Source organism: Zonotrichia albicollis, chromosome 2 (assembly GCF_047830755.1).
Source record: "Zonotrichia albicollis isolate bZonAlb1 chromosome 2, bZonAlb1.hap1, whole genome shotgun sequence".
Lineage (NCBI taxonomy): Eukaryota > Metazoa > Chordata > Aves > Passeriformes > Passerellidae > Zonotrichia > Zonotrichia albicollis.
Window position 1 is genome coordinate 88,990,854 of NC_133820.1, and position 14,198 is coordinate 89,005,051.

The window sequence follows — 14,198 nt, forward strand, 5'->3', positions numbered from 1 at the left end:
CCCTCAATTCTAAATAATTCAGGATTCTACTGTTTATTATTGTGATTTTCCAGAACTTTATAAATTTGGAAGTAATATCTCCAGAAAGGAGAATGTGCTGAATCCAGTTAATTGCTTTAAAAGTTTACTATATTCAGACATTGCAATAAAATGTTATGGTCTTATGATGCCTTAATATATGGCCATAAGAATTCAACAACATATAAAAATATCTGTATTATATCTTGGCTTTTATCTAGGAAAAACAGACATTTTTTAGACATTATTATTTTTTAGAAGAATATAACTGGTGAAAATGAGACACTGTAAACTAGACAGAGTTGTTTTTACAGAAACCTTGGCTATTGAATAAACAAAAGACAATAATTTAGTAGGTTGTCATTGTATCAATGGACTTAGAATACACCACAAATCACACCTGTAGAATACAAAATTATTTTCAGAAGCAACCGAGCCCCAAAGAGACAAAAATTTATAGGTTTTCATGGTTCCCTCCCCAATTTATATTTGACAGAAAGCAAAATCCAAGAAATATACCCTACTAAATAATCTTTCAGCCCTGCATATCACCATGAAGTAGCTGAGGGTATGAACACTAATGTATATCATGGTGACCATTGCAGGGAGAGAAAAAACAAAAAAAAATTACACAGAGGTCTTAAAAACCACAAAATAATATCTTTTTTAAAACTGAGATTAAACATTATGCTTTCATTATTCTGTTACTGGTGTTTTGATAGGCTCTACACATTTTATTTCAGAGCTCAAGTTAATTCTACAGGACAAAACCTGCAGAAAGGGCTGATATGTAAAAATCCAGCAAGAGGGGAGGAAAGGTTATACCTTTCTATGCCCTGTCTATGAGATAGACTACTCTTCTACTCCTGTGCCAAGCCCTTGCATGCCAGACAACATCAATTGCAGTGACACTGATTATGAAGTACCCTGCTGACAGACCTGTGTCAGACATGTGAAACTCTTAGTTTCTATAGCAAAGCACACTGTAACTTAAACCTGACTACCCCATGTTTAAAAAAAAAAAAAAAGGAAAAAATACAAAATTGTCCATATGATTAGAGGATCAAAGGTCTATGATTTTATTTTAAAACCACAGACCTACTCTACTTTGACTCATAACTCATGAACTCTACTAATATTAAGCTCCTTAGTAATCTATTTTTCCTCTTAAATCAGATCATTATATTTACCTCTTGGTAGCCTTCTTCAGCAGCTTTTTTATTTCATTAGTCTTACAGGTGTGCTTCTCATGGATAACCACAAATGCACGGCAGCCTTCTGGTGGAGGTTCATCAGCTGCAATCTAATATTTCAACAATTATACTCAACCAGAATGCTCTGATTGCACTTAAACTCACATCCCTTTGATTAAAATAACTCAACAGCTGCCATTAAGCTGTATTTCTAATTAAGCCCGTTCAAAAGTGGGTACATGTGGGGGGAAAAGAAAGAAAAAGAAAAAAATGAAAAGATGAAGACCCTATAACCTTTGTGAGGTGTAGTCTATTAAATGCAGTCATACTCCAGAAAATGAAAAGTAAATTTATGTTCAGTAAAGCCAGGACTAAGAAATCATCTCCACAAGCTAAAATCACAGCCTGTGATTCTCACTCTGAGATATTTTTAACTTTGGTTGCTATCAGCAATCATGTTAAAATCCAAAGATTAGACTTCTAAACCAATAAATCTCAAACAAATAATGTCAATTTTTGAAATTGTCTTTTTCCCATCCCCTGCCTTTTTTAAAAAAATCTACTCAGCTATTCCAATATGAAGTGGAATCATGTGACTGCATGTCAGTGAGTCTGGATTCACCAGCTGAAAGGCAAAACCAAAAAGACATGAGTCTGAGATTATGATATTCCTCCAGAGAACACCTGCAAAACTCCCCAACTTTATTACAGCTTATTACCTTTCAGAAACATGGACTTCTCACTTTATCCTAAAGGTGGCATTGCCAAAAGGAGGAGTAGCAATTTTAGGTTTAGAGGCACAGTGAATTTGTCCTCTCACTTTTTCATTAATAAAGGCAGTTTTTCTAATTTTTCAATTTTTTACATACTAAAACAGTGAGAAGGATGACAAATCCACTAAATAGCAAATATAAATTACCTGAAGTTACAGAAATGTCCTACTCTGGAAACCTCTGAATTCCCACAGCATTATTTGGAACAATGCAAAAAATCCCCATGACTTGATTTTTCAAAAAATGAACAACTGTAAAAAAAATCTACCCTGAAGGGAATGGTATCCATACAACTGAACATGAATATTTGATCCTGACAATATAACCAGCTTATAAAGCATCACCTTTATCACATTTGATTCCAAATAATACTGGCATATATTTTACTGAACTGTAACAATGAACATTGTTTAGCCAAAATACCTCATTCAATCATGTACCAAATATATCAGGCAATACTGTCACCTGCTGAAACATCTGAACAGTTGGAGAGTAAGCCCGTATGGAAAGTGCAAACTTCAACAGATTGATTTGCAAATTGGATAAAAATTGTCCTGCTTTCTTCAAGATTAAATTGTAATAGGAGTACTCTGAATCTGTCAAAGAGAGAGAAAAAAAAGACAAGACAAGCTTTTAGTATTTAGCACTAAATGATGTGGCACATCTACCTACACTACATAACAAGCAAGCATTAATGCCAGTGCTGCTTGGCATTCAAAAATCTTCAGTGTTGTTCACTAATAACTGTTTCCTTTCCTACGAATCCAGAGGCCTAATGACACAAAAAAAAACCAACAAAAGAGAGCTCAATAGCACTAGTGAATATTGAAATTACTTTCAGCAATAAAAAAACCCACTCAAAAAACCTATGTGGTGAGGCCTGAATAGAGCATTATTTTACAAATAATTTCCTAACATAAATATTGAGCAATAAAAAAAACCCACTCAAAAAAACCAATGTGGTGAGGCCTGAATAGAGCATTATTTTACAAATAATTTCCTAACATTTAGTTTTGAAACATTCCAACCATGCAAATTACATTAATAAAAATCTTCTAAAGGTGTCATTCTTTGGGCTACTCTCACATATTCTATTTCTTCCTTAAAAATATATTATAAAGCAGAGTATGAGAATGGATACAACATGTGAAGTAGCTTCCTCGCTCCCTGCATATCTTGCATTTTCAAAGTCAAAATCAGGACTCTGAGTAAGAAGGTAGGTGGATGGTGTCTGGGAATGACAAAAGTGATAATACAGAACATTGGTTGGAAATAATTAACCTTCAATTCTCATTCCATAGGCATACTCAATTTTCATAACTAAGCAGCTTCTATCGTCTCATTTTCTTCTTTACAACCCTGTCATGGTTGGAAACAAATATCTTCTTTTGCTCTCAAAGTCTCTAGTACTTTCTTTCTGCCTTCTCCCCCTTAAAACTCATTATTTAGAAATGCTGAGTGTGCTGTAATTCCCCAGAAAAAAACACTAACATTAGAAAAGTACATAATCTGCATTTCAAGAAAGCTCCTTCCAATGAATTCCATGTGATGTCCTGATTTCAGCAGAGGTAGAGGTAATTTTCTTCCTAGTAGCTGGTACAGTGCTGTGTTTTGGATTCAATATGAGAATAATGTGATAACACATTGAGGTTTTAATTGTGGCTAAGCAGCACTTACCCTGAGTCAAGGACTTCCCATTTCCCATGCTCTCCCAGCACAGAGGTGCACAAGAAGCTGGGAGGGAGCATGGCCAGGAGAAGCTGACCTGAACTGGCCAAAGGGTCACTCCATGCAATGGAGTGTCACACTTGGTATATAAACAGGGGAGTTGGTTGGGAGTTGTCAATCTCTGCTTGGGAACAACCTGGCCACCAGTCAGTGAGTGATGAGCAATTGCATTGTGCATCACTTGAGAGAAATTTTATTCCTCTCTTTTTCCTGTTGTTATTATTATTATATTTCAATTTATTTCAATGATTAAATGGTTTTTACCTCAACCCACAGGTTTTACCTTTTCCTAATGCTCTTCCTCATCCTCCTAGTGAGGACAGTGGACATGTGCTACTGAGCTGCTGCCTGAGGTTAATCAGTGACAAAAAATTGTTACTGTCTCACATGAAATTCAATGGATGAGAAACCTATCTATGTTCTCTACACCTATCCATAGCCTAGCAGAACCCAAATGGCAGCAAAGCTGGTGAAGGCTCTCAAGAACAAGATCTGTGAGAAGCAGATGAGGGAGCTGGGGATGTTTAGCCTGGAAAAGAGGAGGCTCAATAGTCTCTGCAACCACCTGAAAGGAGGCTGTAGCCAGGTTGGGGTCAGCCTCTTCTTCCTGCTAAGTACTCACAGGACAAGGGGAAATGTCCTCAAGCTGTGCCAGGGGAGGCTCAGCTAGGACATCAGGAAGAATTCTTTCACTGAAAGGGTGGCTGAGCATTAGAAAGGGCTGCCCAGAGAGGTGGTGCAGTCACCATTCCTGGAGGTGACTGGATGTGGCACTTGGTGCTTTGTTTTAACTGAGAGTGGCAATCAGTGAAAGGCTGGACTCAGCCTTGGAGATCTTCTCCAGCCTTAATCATTCTATGATTCTAAATGAGATAAATTTGGCTTCGCACATTCAAAACATTGAATATAAAAATTTGGAAGCAACAAATCCTTCCAGATTGAAACTTTTTTTCAATAACTGTATTTTCAAGTTTTCTTCAAATTATCTCCACCAAAGTAAAATTAAATTTGAAATTCCTGCCTTTCAACTTGGCCTAAATAACATCCTATTAAAGACAATAAAGTGCCATTAAATATATAATTCTTAAGATACTACCTTAAAATATTTTTACCCCAAGTCTTTGAATTTTTTGTTTACAAATTTCACCTGTGCTTTCACTGGTGTATTTAAAACAGCTGACATTTTCTCCTGGAAGACGATTATGACTACTATGATTTCAATAAGTAAAAAAAAAGGATTTTTTTATCTGCCTTCAAAAATGACTGTACAACATTGACAAGGATCTATCAAATCATCCACTCCTACTACTTCAACTTTTATTAACACTGTTGGCTTCACTTAAAATACAACTGTACTTTGAATTTCACCAAGACACATGAATCCATGCCAAATGCTATGAGCTATCTAATGCAAACCAAATTTTTAGAGTTTATTACACACACAGAATAACACAGAATATTCTGACATGGAAGGAACCCACAAGGATCCTCAAGTTCAACACTACAGTGAACTTAAGTGGACTCTTTAAGCCTGATGGATTGAATGTGTGACCCTGGTGTTATTACCCTCATGCTCTAACCAACTGAGCTAATTTCAGTTAATCAGAACTATGGTTTGAGCATTGCAAATTATTTTCACATAGTACCAAATCCTTTCAATTTGGTACCACCTGCCCTGCAAGCTCATTTTAACATTGTCAAAAGAGTACAATTCATAGTAAGGTTCTTATTTTGTTACAGGGAATCACAAAGAACCAGATTCTTCTGGTTATAAAATCCTGCATGGCAGCATATTACTACTAAATAATCAACAAAGTCAATTTAAAAGTAAATAAGAGACCACATAAACAGGACACGGCTCCAGACTGCAGACATCTGAAGGCACATGTATGAACTTCACATCTGCAAACTGTCATCCCAGCCATGTGAAATATTGCCTAGCAGCCAACCAGACCTGAAAAACTCACTCTGAAGATGCCTTAATTTGTCTGCTGAAAAACTCTCAATAACTCCTGTAGCCAAACTGATTAGATTGACTACAGGAAGAACCGAACAGCCAGCAAAGCAAACACACACTTAAATGCTGCCATTTCCTATCCACGATTTACAGCAGTATCTTTTATCACAGCCAAGTCAAACATAATTAAAAGAGACAACCAGGGCAGTCACAAAAGATAAGACAGTATTATAGCACAGCTCCTCAGGCCTCACGCACACGCAGCACAAAGTTAACCTGAATATATGCAGGTAACCCACAAGAGAATTCAAAGGAGGTAGGGAGAGTAAATGTAAGGGACATCATTAATTAGAAGAACACACTGTGCTGGAATCATTACTTGGTGGGATGGATGGATGAGGATTGTTCCAAGTGCATAGATATGAATATCTGGATCTGCAGATCAGCTAGGGAATTGGAGATCTCAGGTAAAAGCAGTTTAGGCAATCACTGGCCAGTCAAATCTCTGCCATCCAAGCAAGATGCCAGTAAAGAGGGAGTACTTTATTTTATTGCATTATGAGTACAGAAATCAGTTTGTGAAACTGATTCCTCTCGAATCTTTAAGGTTTATATACATATAAAAATACTTTTTAATTTAGTTGTGAATAATGTGTAGTCTTCTAAATTGCAAAAAATAATTTGCATGATGGTTGTTTACATGAAATATACAGTTACATTTTTTCAGAGAAAATATGTTTGCATGTTGGTTTTGTTTTGGTTTTTAATATATATTTATGAGGCTGCTGAAAATTCAATATATAAACTGAAGCACTTGGGAAGACAGTAAACACTCAAGTGATAATTAGTCAGCAGGGAACTGGCTACTTACTTTCCCTCAGTGATCACAAATTAACCTTTAGGGATAAAAAAGCAGCAGCAAGTTAAAAATGCCATCTTCAGTGCCTTTTAAGTGCTGGTATTAGTATGAAATTTTAGCAGCTTTCATTTCTCTGTAATCTACCTGCAGCCCAAAATAGGATCATCTGCCTTTCCTAGTATCTCACAAGCCTGGCAGAAAATATGTTGCACATTAAGTAGATAAAAACCATGTTGTCCAGGTTCCCAGAAGACATTAATTCAATACAGTGTATCCCACCACCAACCTTTTCATATTTTCCATATGTTATAATCAAGATGCTGCCCAAGCTGATTTGAGTTCATATTAAAAAGGAAAAAAGTTAAAACCACCAAATACATCACCAGACTAAATGTTTCACCAAATTCTGTGTAGATAATTCCTACCAAATCCATTAAACTGCTACAAATATCACAGCTAAACAGACCATTAATAACCTAATTCAGTAATGCTAAATATTTTAAATTAGCAAATTAACAAGAGATGTTGATTATTCTAAATTTAAAACAACAAGTAACAAGAATTTATTTTTAAAAAAACAGATTGAAAATAATCCAAGGGAGGATTTAGAAAAAAAAGCAAGCACTTGATTTTTTAAGTTGCCTTCTAGCTTTAACGCTTTACAACTCTTCTGAAACATTAAACTCTATGTTGGGATACAAGTCTATCATTGAATTCCTTTATACCAGATTTTCAGCTTCAAATCTAGGAATTTTTAGCCTTTATGAAAATGTTTCCATTTAGAAAAATAAACAATGCTTTCATTTCCTGTTTATTCATCCTGTCTACTCTTGGCATCACTCAGAAAATAACTGAAAAGTCAATTGTCTCAACCAATCCTTTTCCAGCCAGATCCTTTAATTTACTGAAGCAGTTGTTGGTACATCAGTTTTAACACATCATGAGCATCCCTCTGCATCAGTCTGTCTTGACATGCAGCAGTTAAGACAGAACTCATATTCCACACTAAACAAAAGACCAACTTCTCCACAAACATTATGTATTATATACCTCACTAAACTGTGCTACTGCAGTCTTGCAGTACCAGATTCTTCACTCAAGCCAAGCAGTTCCTTGTAAACATCTAATGCAGACTTCCTGTTCATGAAGAGCATCCATTTCCTTGGATTAAGACTATCCCAACTACGACTCAACTTTTAGGAAAGCCCCTTGGTGCCAGAACTTCAAAATTTCCTGTGTTATTTTTATATGTGTCTGTTGGCCATACAGATAAATATACACATCAACAACTCAATATACCTAATTAAAGTAGTATTTTTGTACAGTCTCAAGGTTGCCAGCTGCCAGCATCTAACAGTTCATTGGCATGATAGGTCATGGAGACCATCCTACTGTAATTTATTTATTCTCAATCACAGAATTTATCCAGGTGAAGTAGGTGTTTAACTAACAGCTAATTTCAACAGACATCTGTGTCACTAATAATAAATATCATTAAAGTTTCAAACCCCTTGGGAAGTGTGTCTAAACAAGCAAAAAAGAGATGTCTGATAAAAACACCCTGACACATCATCTAACACAGCAGTCCTATCTCAAAGCAATACCAATTGCATCTAAACCACTCATAGAAAAAAAAAAAAGTAAGTTAAAAGTGACTTCTAGAGGTCACCTTATCCAAACTGTTGTTTAGATATATAATTTCAAGGCCTTACTAAGCTGCTCAAGGTCTCATGCAGTAGAATTTTTAATTATCTGAATTAACAGATTCTGGAGGTTCCTGGGGCAGTATTTCAGCGTTCACCCAATCCCATGGCAGAAACACTTTCCCTAATATCTAACCACAACTTACATAATTCAACTTCTGCCCTTTGCATTTTTTCATACTGCTATGTACCTTCAGGAAGGGCCTGGTTCCACTTCCTTTGCATATTTCCCTATTATGAAACTGCAGATATGAGGTCTCTCCTTACTCCTTCTTTTCTCAGGTTTATTCACAGCTCTCTCAGCCTTTCCTCAGAAGGCTGCTCCACCTCCCTAAGTACTGCAGAGATCCTCTCCTAGATTTGCTCCAATGATGGACTCGTCTTTCTTTTCACAGGGAGCCCCAGCATGGCCCAGTACTCCAGATTCAGTCTTACAAGTGCCTCACACAGTGAACAAACACTTTGACTTGTTGGCTACCCTCTTGCTGCTGCAACCTGGCACATAGTTGGCCTTCTCACTGCTTGCAAGGATCCCCAGTCTGTCTCTCAAAAAACCAATTCTAGTCAATCAGCACCAAGATTATGCAGTTGATGAGATTATTCCAGCCCATGTGCAGGGAGTCTGTTAAGTGCTCTTGCTGAATTTTCCAGCGTTTCTGTTGGCCTGTCTCTCCAGTCTGCCAAGGTCCCTCTAATTACAGTCCTACCTTCCACATTCTCCTCCCAGTTTTGTGTCATTCCCAACCTTGTGGAGGGTGTAACACATGCCACTATCCTGTGGGCTGAAAAAGACCTTAAATAGCATTAGTCAGCACTTGCCTCAACAAATGCTACTAGCAGCTGACCACAGGTCAAATTCTGCACCTACTTCCATCTTCCATGTCCCCGTGCCTTATACAGGATGGCTTTTAGCAGCATTCACCACTTGGGCATTTTGTTCTCAGTGACTCTCTGGTTTTGCATATACTTCTGACCATGGTATATTAATCTCACAGTAAGTTTGGGGTATTTTTTTCATTTTCCCAGTTGATACTCTATAATTAAAATCACAGCTCTTTGTACATTTTCTGCTTTGTACTTTTTCTATTCTAAAGAAACAATGAGGAAAACAGAGGTAGACACTAAAGTCAAACATCACATTTTACTCAATATAAAAGCACATCATGGAATCAAGAGCAGCAAAATTTTGTTTACCATGCGTGTCCCTGTTCCCTTCCTAGTAATCTTTTACGTCTTCTGGCTGCTTGGGGCACTGCTGAGCATTCAAGTAATGCTATCAGATGCACATTTTAAAGTTGTATTCAGTCAGTCACAATTGCTGAAATATGTTGTTTCTCAAGTTCTCTCTCCCATATACAATTTTTTTCATGTACCTGCACTTCTCACTGTCATTTTCTGCATGATCTTTAAACAATTTGTTAGCTTATGATTAATAATTTAACATTCAATTCCCCTCAAGCCCCTTCCAGTGGCAGTGTTAGGTGCTTGCACTCATGCCTAAAGACTTGTACTGTCCTGTAAATAAAGAGCAGAATGAAGCAGCCTTACCTTGTTTTGAAGCCTTTTTCACCTTGTTGATCTACCAAGCTGGTCTGATACTGCCCAACCTGGTGTGAAGTCCCATCAGTCTCCCAATTTTTCATTACCATGCACATTTCTAATAAACTTTTCTCCAACGTTTCTGCTGGGGTGGCTTTTTGGGTTTCTTCTGATGGATTTTATGCTTTGGTCTTCTCCCCAAATTTCCAAAAACTTAATATTCTTCTGTCCAATCATGCAAGGCTTTTAAAGTCCTATTCGTTCAGTGAGAAACCTTTATTCTAAAACATCACTATTGATGCTAGAAAACAGTCTCCATGTATGAGTAAAAGCATTAAATCTTTTCTGGTAATTGTTGAATTTTTCCTTCAGCATTACCTAGCATTCTCATTTTAGTTATTTCTGTGATTTTTTGCCCTGCAAGCACCCATCTTAAAGAAAACATGAAGTCTCAATATCCTATAACCTCTTGGCAAGTCATGTAAGCAGGCAGATAACTTTAATCTTTACACTTCTGTTCCATATTGTAAGAGCAGTTCAGTCCACCTTGTCTTCCTTTTTTTGTAAACTCCTCTGCAAGTTTTGCTCTTAGGGGAAAATATGCTACAACTTTCTGAAAGAAACCTACTCAGTGAGCAATAATGGAAGAGTCAGGCTTGATCTGCCTGGAACTAATTAATGTGTTGTGTCTCAAAGTTAAATACAGCACAGGATAACATATTAAAAACCAGCATGCTGTTTAACTTACCTCCTTGCTTATAAACTGTTAATTCCCGCACCGTTTCCAAGAACTGCCAAAACTTCTCATTACCATCTTCTGCAATAAATTCACTGTTTAAAAATAAAAATTAATTGTCCATAGGTTGATTTTGTCCAAAAATGTACCACAGCAAAAACCTTCAGTTGTTCAAAATAATAAATACCCATCAGCAACCAAACATTAGATATCCAATAAATAACAACCATCTCCAGAGCATAAACACTGAACTGAGCTGTATTTTGGTCAAGAGATATTTTGAACAAAGCACTATCATCCAAACTCAACCATCAGAACTGTAAAGCATGCAGATTATTCTTTTATTACAGAAAAGCCCCAAAATGTTCACTTTATTCTTCTACAGATATTCCAATATACACTTATAAATGAAATCAATTCAGTACACAGATTTTATTAAATAGTAGCTAACCATACACATAAGAACATACTCTCTGTCAGGTTATAGTTTTTCATTAAATTACAGGCTTTCATCAATTACATCTCCTTTGCATGGAGGGAGACTATCAATCTTTGAAACACTTTCAAACATGGGTTAATCCTTACAAACCATAAAAGGTTTACTTTATTCTAAATAAGATTTACTTTATACTAAATACCACCCTTCCATTTTTTTTTTCAAACTGGAAGAGGCAAAATTTAGGTTAGATACACATCAGAAATTCTTTACTGTAAGGGTGGTGAGGCACTGGATCAGGTTTCCCAGAGAAGCTGAGGATGACACCTCCCTGGCAGCGTTCAAGGCCTGGCTGAATGGGGCTCTGAGCAACCTGGTCTAGTGGGAAATGTCCCTGTCCCTGGCAGGGGGGCTGGAACTGGACGGTATTTAAGGTTCCTTCCAACCCAAACCATTCTGTCATTCTATGATTTACAGGTAACATTTCTAAGGTTTGTGGTTTTCCTTACAGGAACATCCTGCTTATGTCTACCAAAAAGTTCCATTTGCTAGCATGACTATATTGTTTTCTAACCTTTACTTTGGAAGTTTGCCTCTCCTTTGATTACAGAAGCTTGCAGTGCTGCCCTCCATGAGTGTTCTCCAAATGGCAGCAAGTAAGTTCAAAAACAAAAAAAAATTAAGCCAAATGGGCAGGGGAGCCACAGGCATCTAAAACTGGAAAACGTTTTCCCTTTTTATTGTGAATCACAGAGTGGTTTTGGTTGGAAAGGACCTTAAAGACCATCTGGTTCCAATCCCCTGCTATGGGCAGGGACATCTCCCACTTGAGCAGTTTGCTCCGAGCCCCACCCAGCCTGGCCTTGAACACTGCCAGAGATGGAGCACCCACAACTTCTCTGGGCAGCTGTTTCACCACCCTCACAATAAAGAATTTCTTCTGTACATCTAGTCTAAACCTGCTCTCAGTTTGAAGCCATTTCTCCTCATCCTCTCACTGCATGCCCTTGTAAGAAAGGCTCCTTACCCATCCTTCTTGTAGGCTCCCCTCAGGAGGCTGAAATTAGGTCACCCCAAAGCCTTCTCTTCTCCAGGCTGAAGTTATGATTACAACTTAACAATATCTTTTAAAAGTATTTCACCGTGTTTCACTCTCACATGTTCACATCTACACTAGCACCTTTACAATCAGTTTAATTAACGCGCAAACTACTTGGGGGCAGACGAGGATGTCACCCAGCGGAAGGCAGGGATGGTGTAATTGGCCCATTACATATCCGCGACCCAGCGACCTGCAAAACGCCTGAGCAGAGTAAATGCGAATTTACGCTTGTGCAGCTCCCTCACAGCGTGGGAGAGCCTTGCCAGCACGGTCCACAGCACTTTCCGAGGGCAGAAAGCAGTTTAGCCTCACAGCCAAAATCTACTTGAACACACCCTCCGACAGAGAGAAACGCTGCCAGCTCTCCTTCCCGCTCAGCGGAGGGAAAAGGGGGTCCCTCCGCCCTCCTGCTCCCCAGGAGACAGCCGGGACAGGGCGGTGCTGGCAGGAGGAGCAGAAGGAGAAAGAAGAGGAGGAGGAGGAGGCTGCACGCACCTCGCCTCCAGCAGCAGCGGGGTCGCCGGCCACTTCGCCGCCAGGCGAGCCGTGACGGGCTGTGAGGAGGAGGCCGGAGCGGTGCCGCAGGGGCACGGCCGGGCGCCCAGCAGGGCGAGCAGCAGCGCGGGCGGCAGCAGCGGCGCCCAGCCCGCCATGAGGAGCAGCGGCGCTCGGGGACGCCCAGCCCCGCACGGGCCCAGCGCGCGCCCCGCCCGCACACCCACGCCGCTCTCCTACTGGCTGCACCGCGCCCTCGGCGTTGCGCTATTGGTTAGCGCGGAGGCCAATCAGCGACTGACGGAAAAAAACCAGGGGGGCGGCCGGCTCCGTGACACGCGGCGCCAGGAGTGCGCAAGCGCAGAAGCGGCGCTACCGCCCCTCCCTGCCCTGAAGCGCGTCTGGCCCTGCCCCATCTGCCGGCATCGGGCAATCCCGTTATTTTTAAATTTTTTCTTCTTTTTAGGTTTCGGGTTGTTTAGTGCAAGCGTGTGATTTACGTAGGGTGCCCTAGGCTTGGGTGGCGCTGGCTGCAGGAAGGACATGGCTGTGTCCAAGGACAGCAGCCGCCTGCGCTGGCGTTCCCCCAACCTCCCGCTGATCGTGTCCTGGCGGGCTGCTCTCCCTCGGCCTTTGCTACAAACAGTAGTAAAAGTTTTACTCTAGGTGAACAGTTTCAGACCTAATATACACATACAGTTGTTCCTCTGAGAGGAAGGCATTTAATTTCCCTTTCCTCCAAGTCTTCCAAACCCACTTCTATTTCGAGATGCGTTTTGTTTAGTAGCTGCATTTTTTTTTTCCTCAAGAAGCATGAGTTTCACAGGAACTCTGCCTCTATCTTCTGCCTAGCTTACCTTGGAATTTCCAGACTCGTGTTCTGTAATTTCTATTTTTTTTTCTGTGTTCAAAATCTCCGTAGTTAATTCCATTTCCTCCACAAAGCTGCTACATTCCCTCAGTTTTTCAGACCTAAGGCAGGGCTGCCGCTGCTGGAGCTGTGTTGTAAGATGCTAATACAGACCAGCTCTGCACAGCTGTTCATTGGAGGAGGAACCTCCCAGCTGTGTTAAAAATAGGGGGTATTGCATTTTCCAAAATGTGACTCATGGAACTCGAAGCTGAAACCTGGAATGACTCATGAAACTCAAAACTGAAACCTGGAATGTGTCGCTGCTGCATACACTTTAATTTCTTTTGCACACAGTTATCTCCTAACTGGTCAAAGTTGCTTTGTGGGTGGTGGGAGCCAGTGAGGGCATAACTCCAGGGAGAAGGCTATATATATATATAGCTTTGTGTATATATATATATATATATATATATGTATGTATATATATATATATATACACTTTGTATGTATACACACACACACCTATAGATACATATACACACAGACATACATACATATGTATGTTTTGTATGGTTAGTGCTCATCTCAAACTATGGTACAGAAACTTGCCAGTACTTAACATGCTTCTGGGTCTTTATAATGTCAAAGTATGAAAAATACCTCCTGAGGATCATTCATATATAAATTCAGGCTAAGGCCTTTGTGGTTGATTTTCTTTGGACTTATTCACACAAATTTGTGCTGTTGTAAGACCTCAAATAATTTCCAGCTACCACTGTGTCACATCAGTGATACCAACTTTAATC

General features: G+C 39.3%; 1 protein-coding gene across 5 annotated transcripts in view; it reads right to left on the reverse strand.

Annotated features, from left to right (window-relative positions):
- UGGT2 (UDP-glucose glycoprotein glucosyltransferase 2) overlaps positions 1 to 13,515 on the reverse strand; it is an 81,474-nt gene extending 67,959 nt beyond the window's left edge. For 2 of the 5 annotated variants that reach the window (XM_005495577.4, XM_074535628.1), the window contains exons 1-4: positions 12,540 to 12,755; positions 10,519 to 10,601; positions 2,450 to 2,580; positions 1,209 to 1,321 (exon numbers count right to left, since the gene is read on the reverse strand). In XM_005495577.4, coding sequence (XP_005495634.3) covers positions 1,209 to 1,321; positions 2,450 to 2,580; positions 10,519 to 10,601; positions 12,540 to 12,697 — 485 coding nt within the window. In that variant the 5' untranslated portion in view covers positions 12,698 to 12,755. Of the gene's footprint in view, positions 1 to 1,208; positions 1,322 to 2,449; positions 2,581 to 9,779; positions 10,025 to 10,518; positions 10,602 to 12,539; positions 12,758 to 13,396 lie in introns of those variants that run through there. The other 3 variants (XM_074535630.1, XM_074535629.1, XM_074535631.1) reach the window with 3 other exon arrangements.
- Between the last annotated feature and the right edge of the window lie 683 nt (positions 13,516 to 14,198).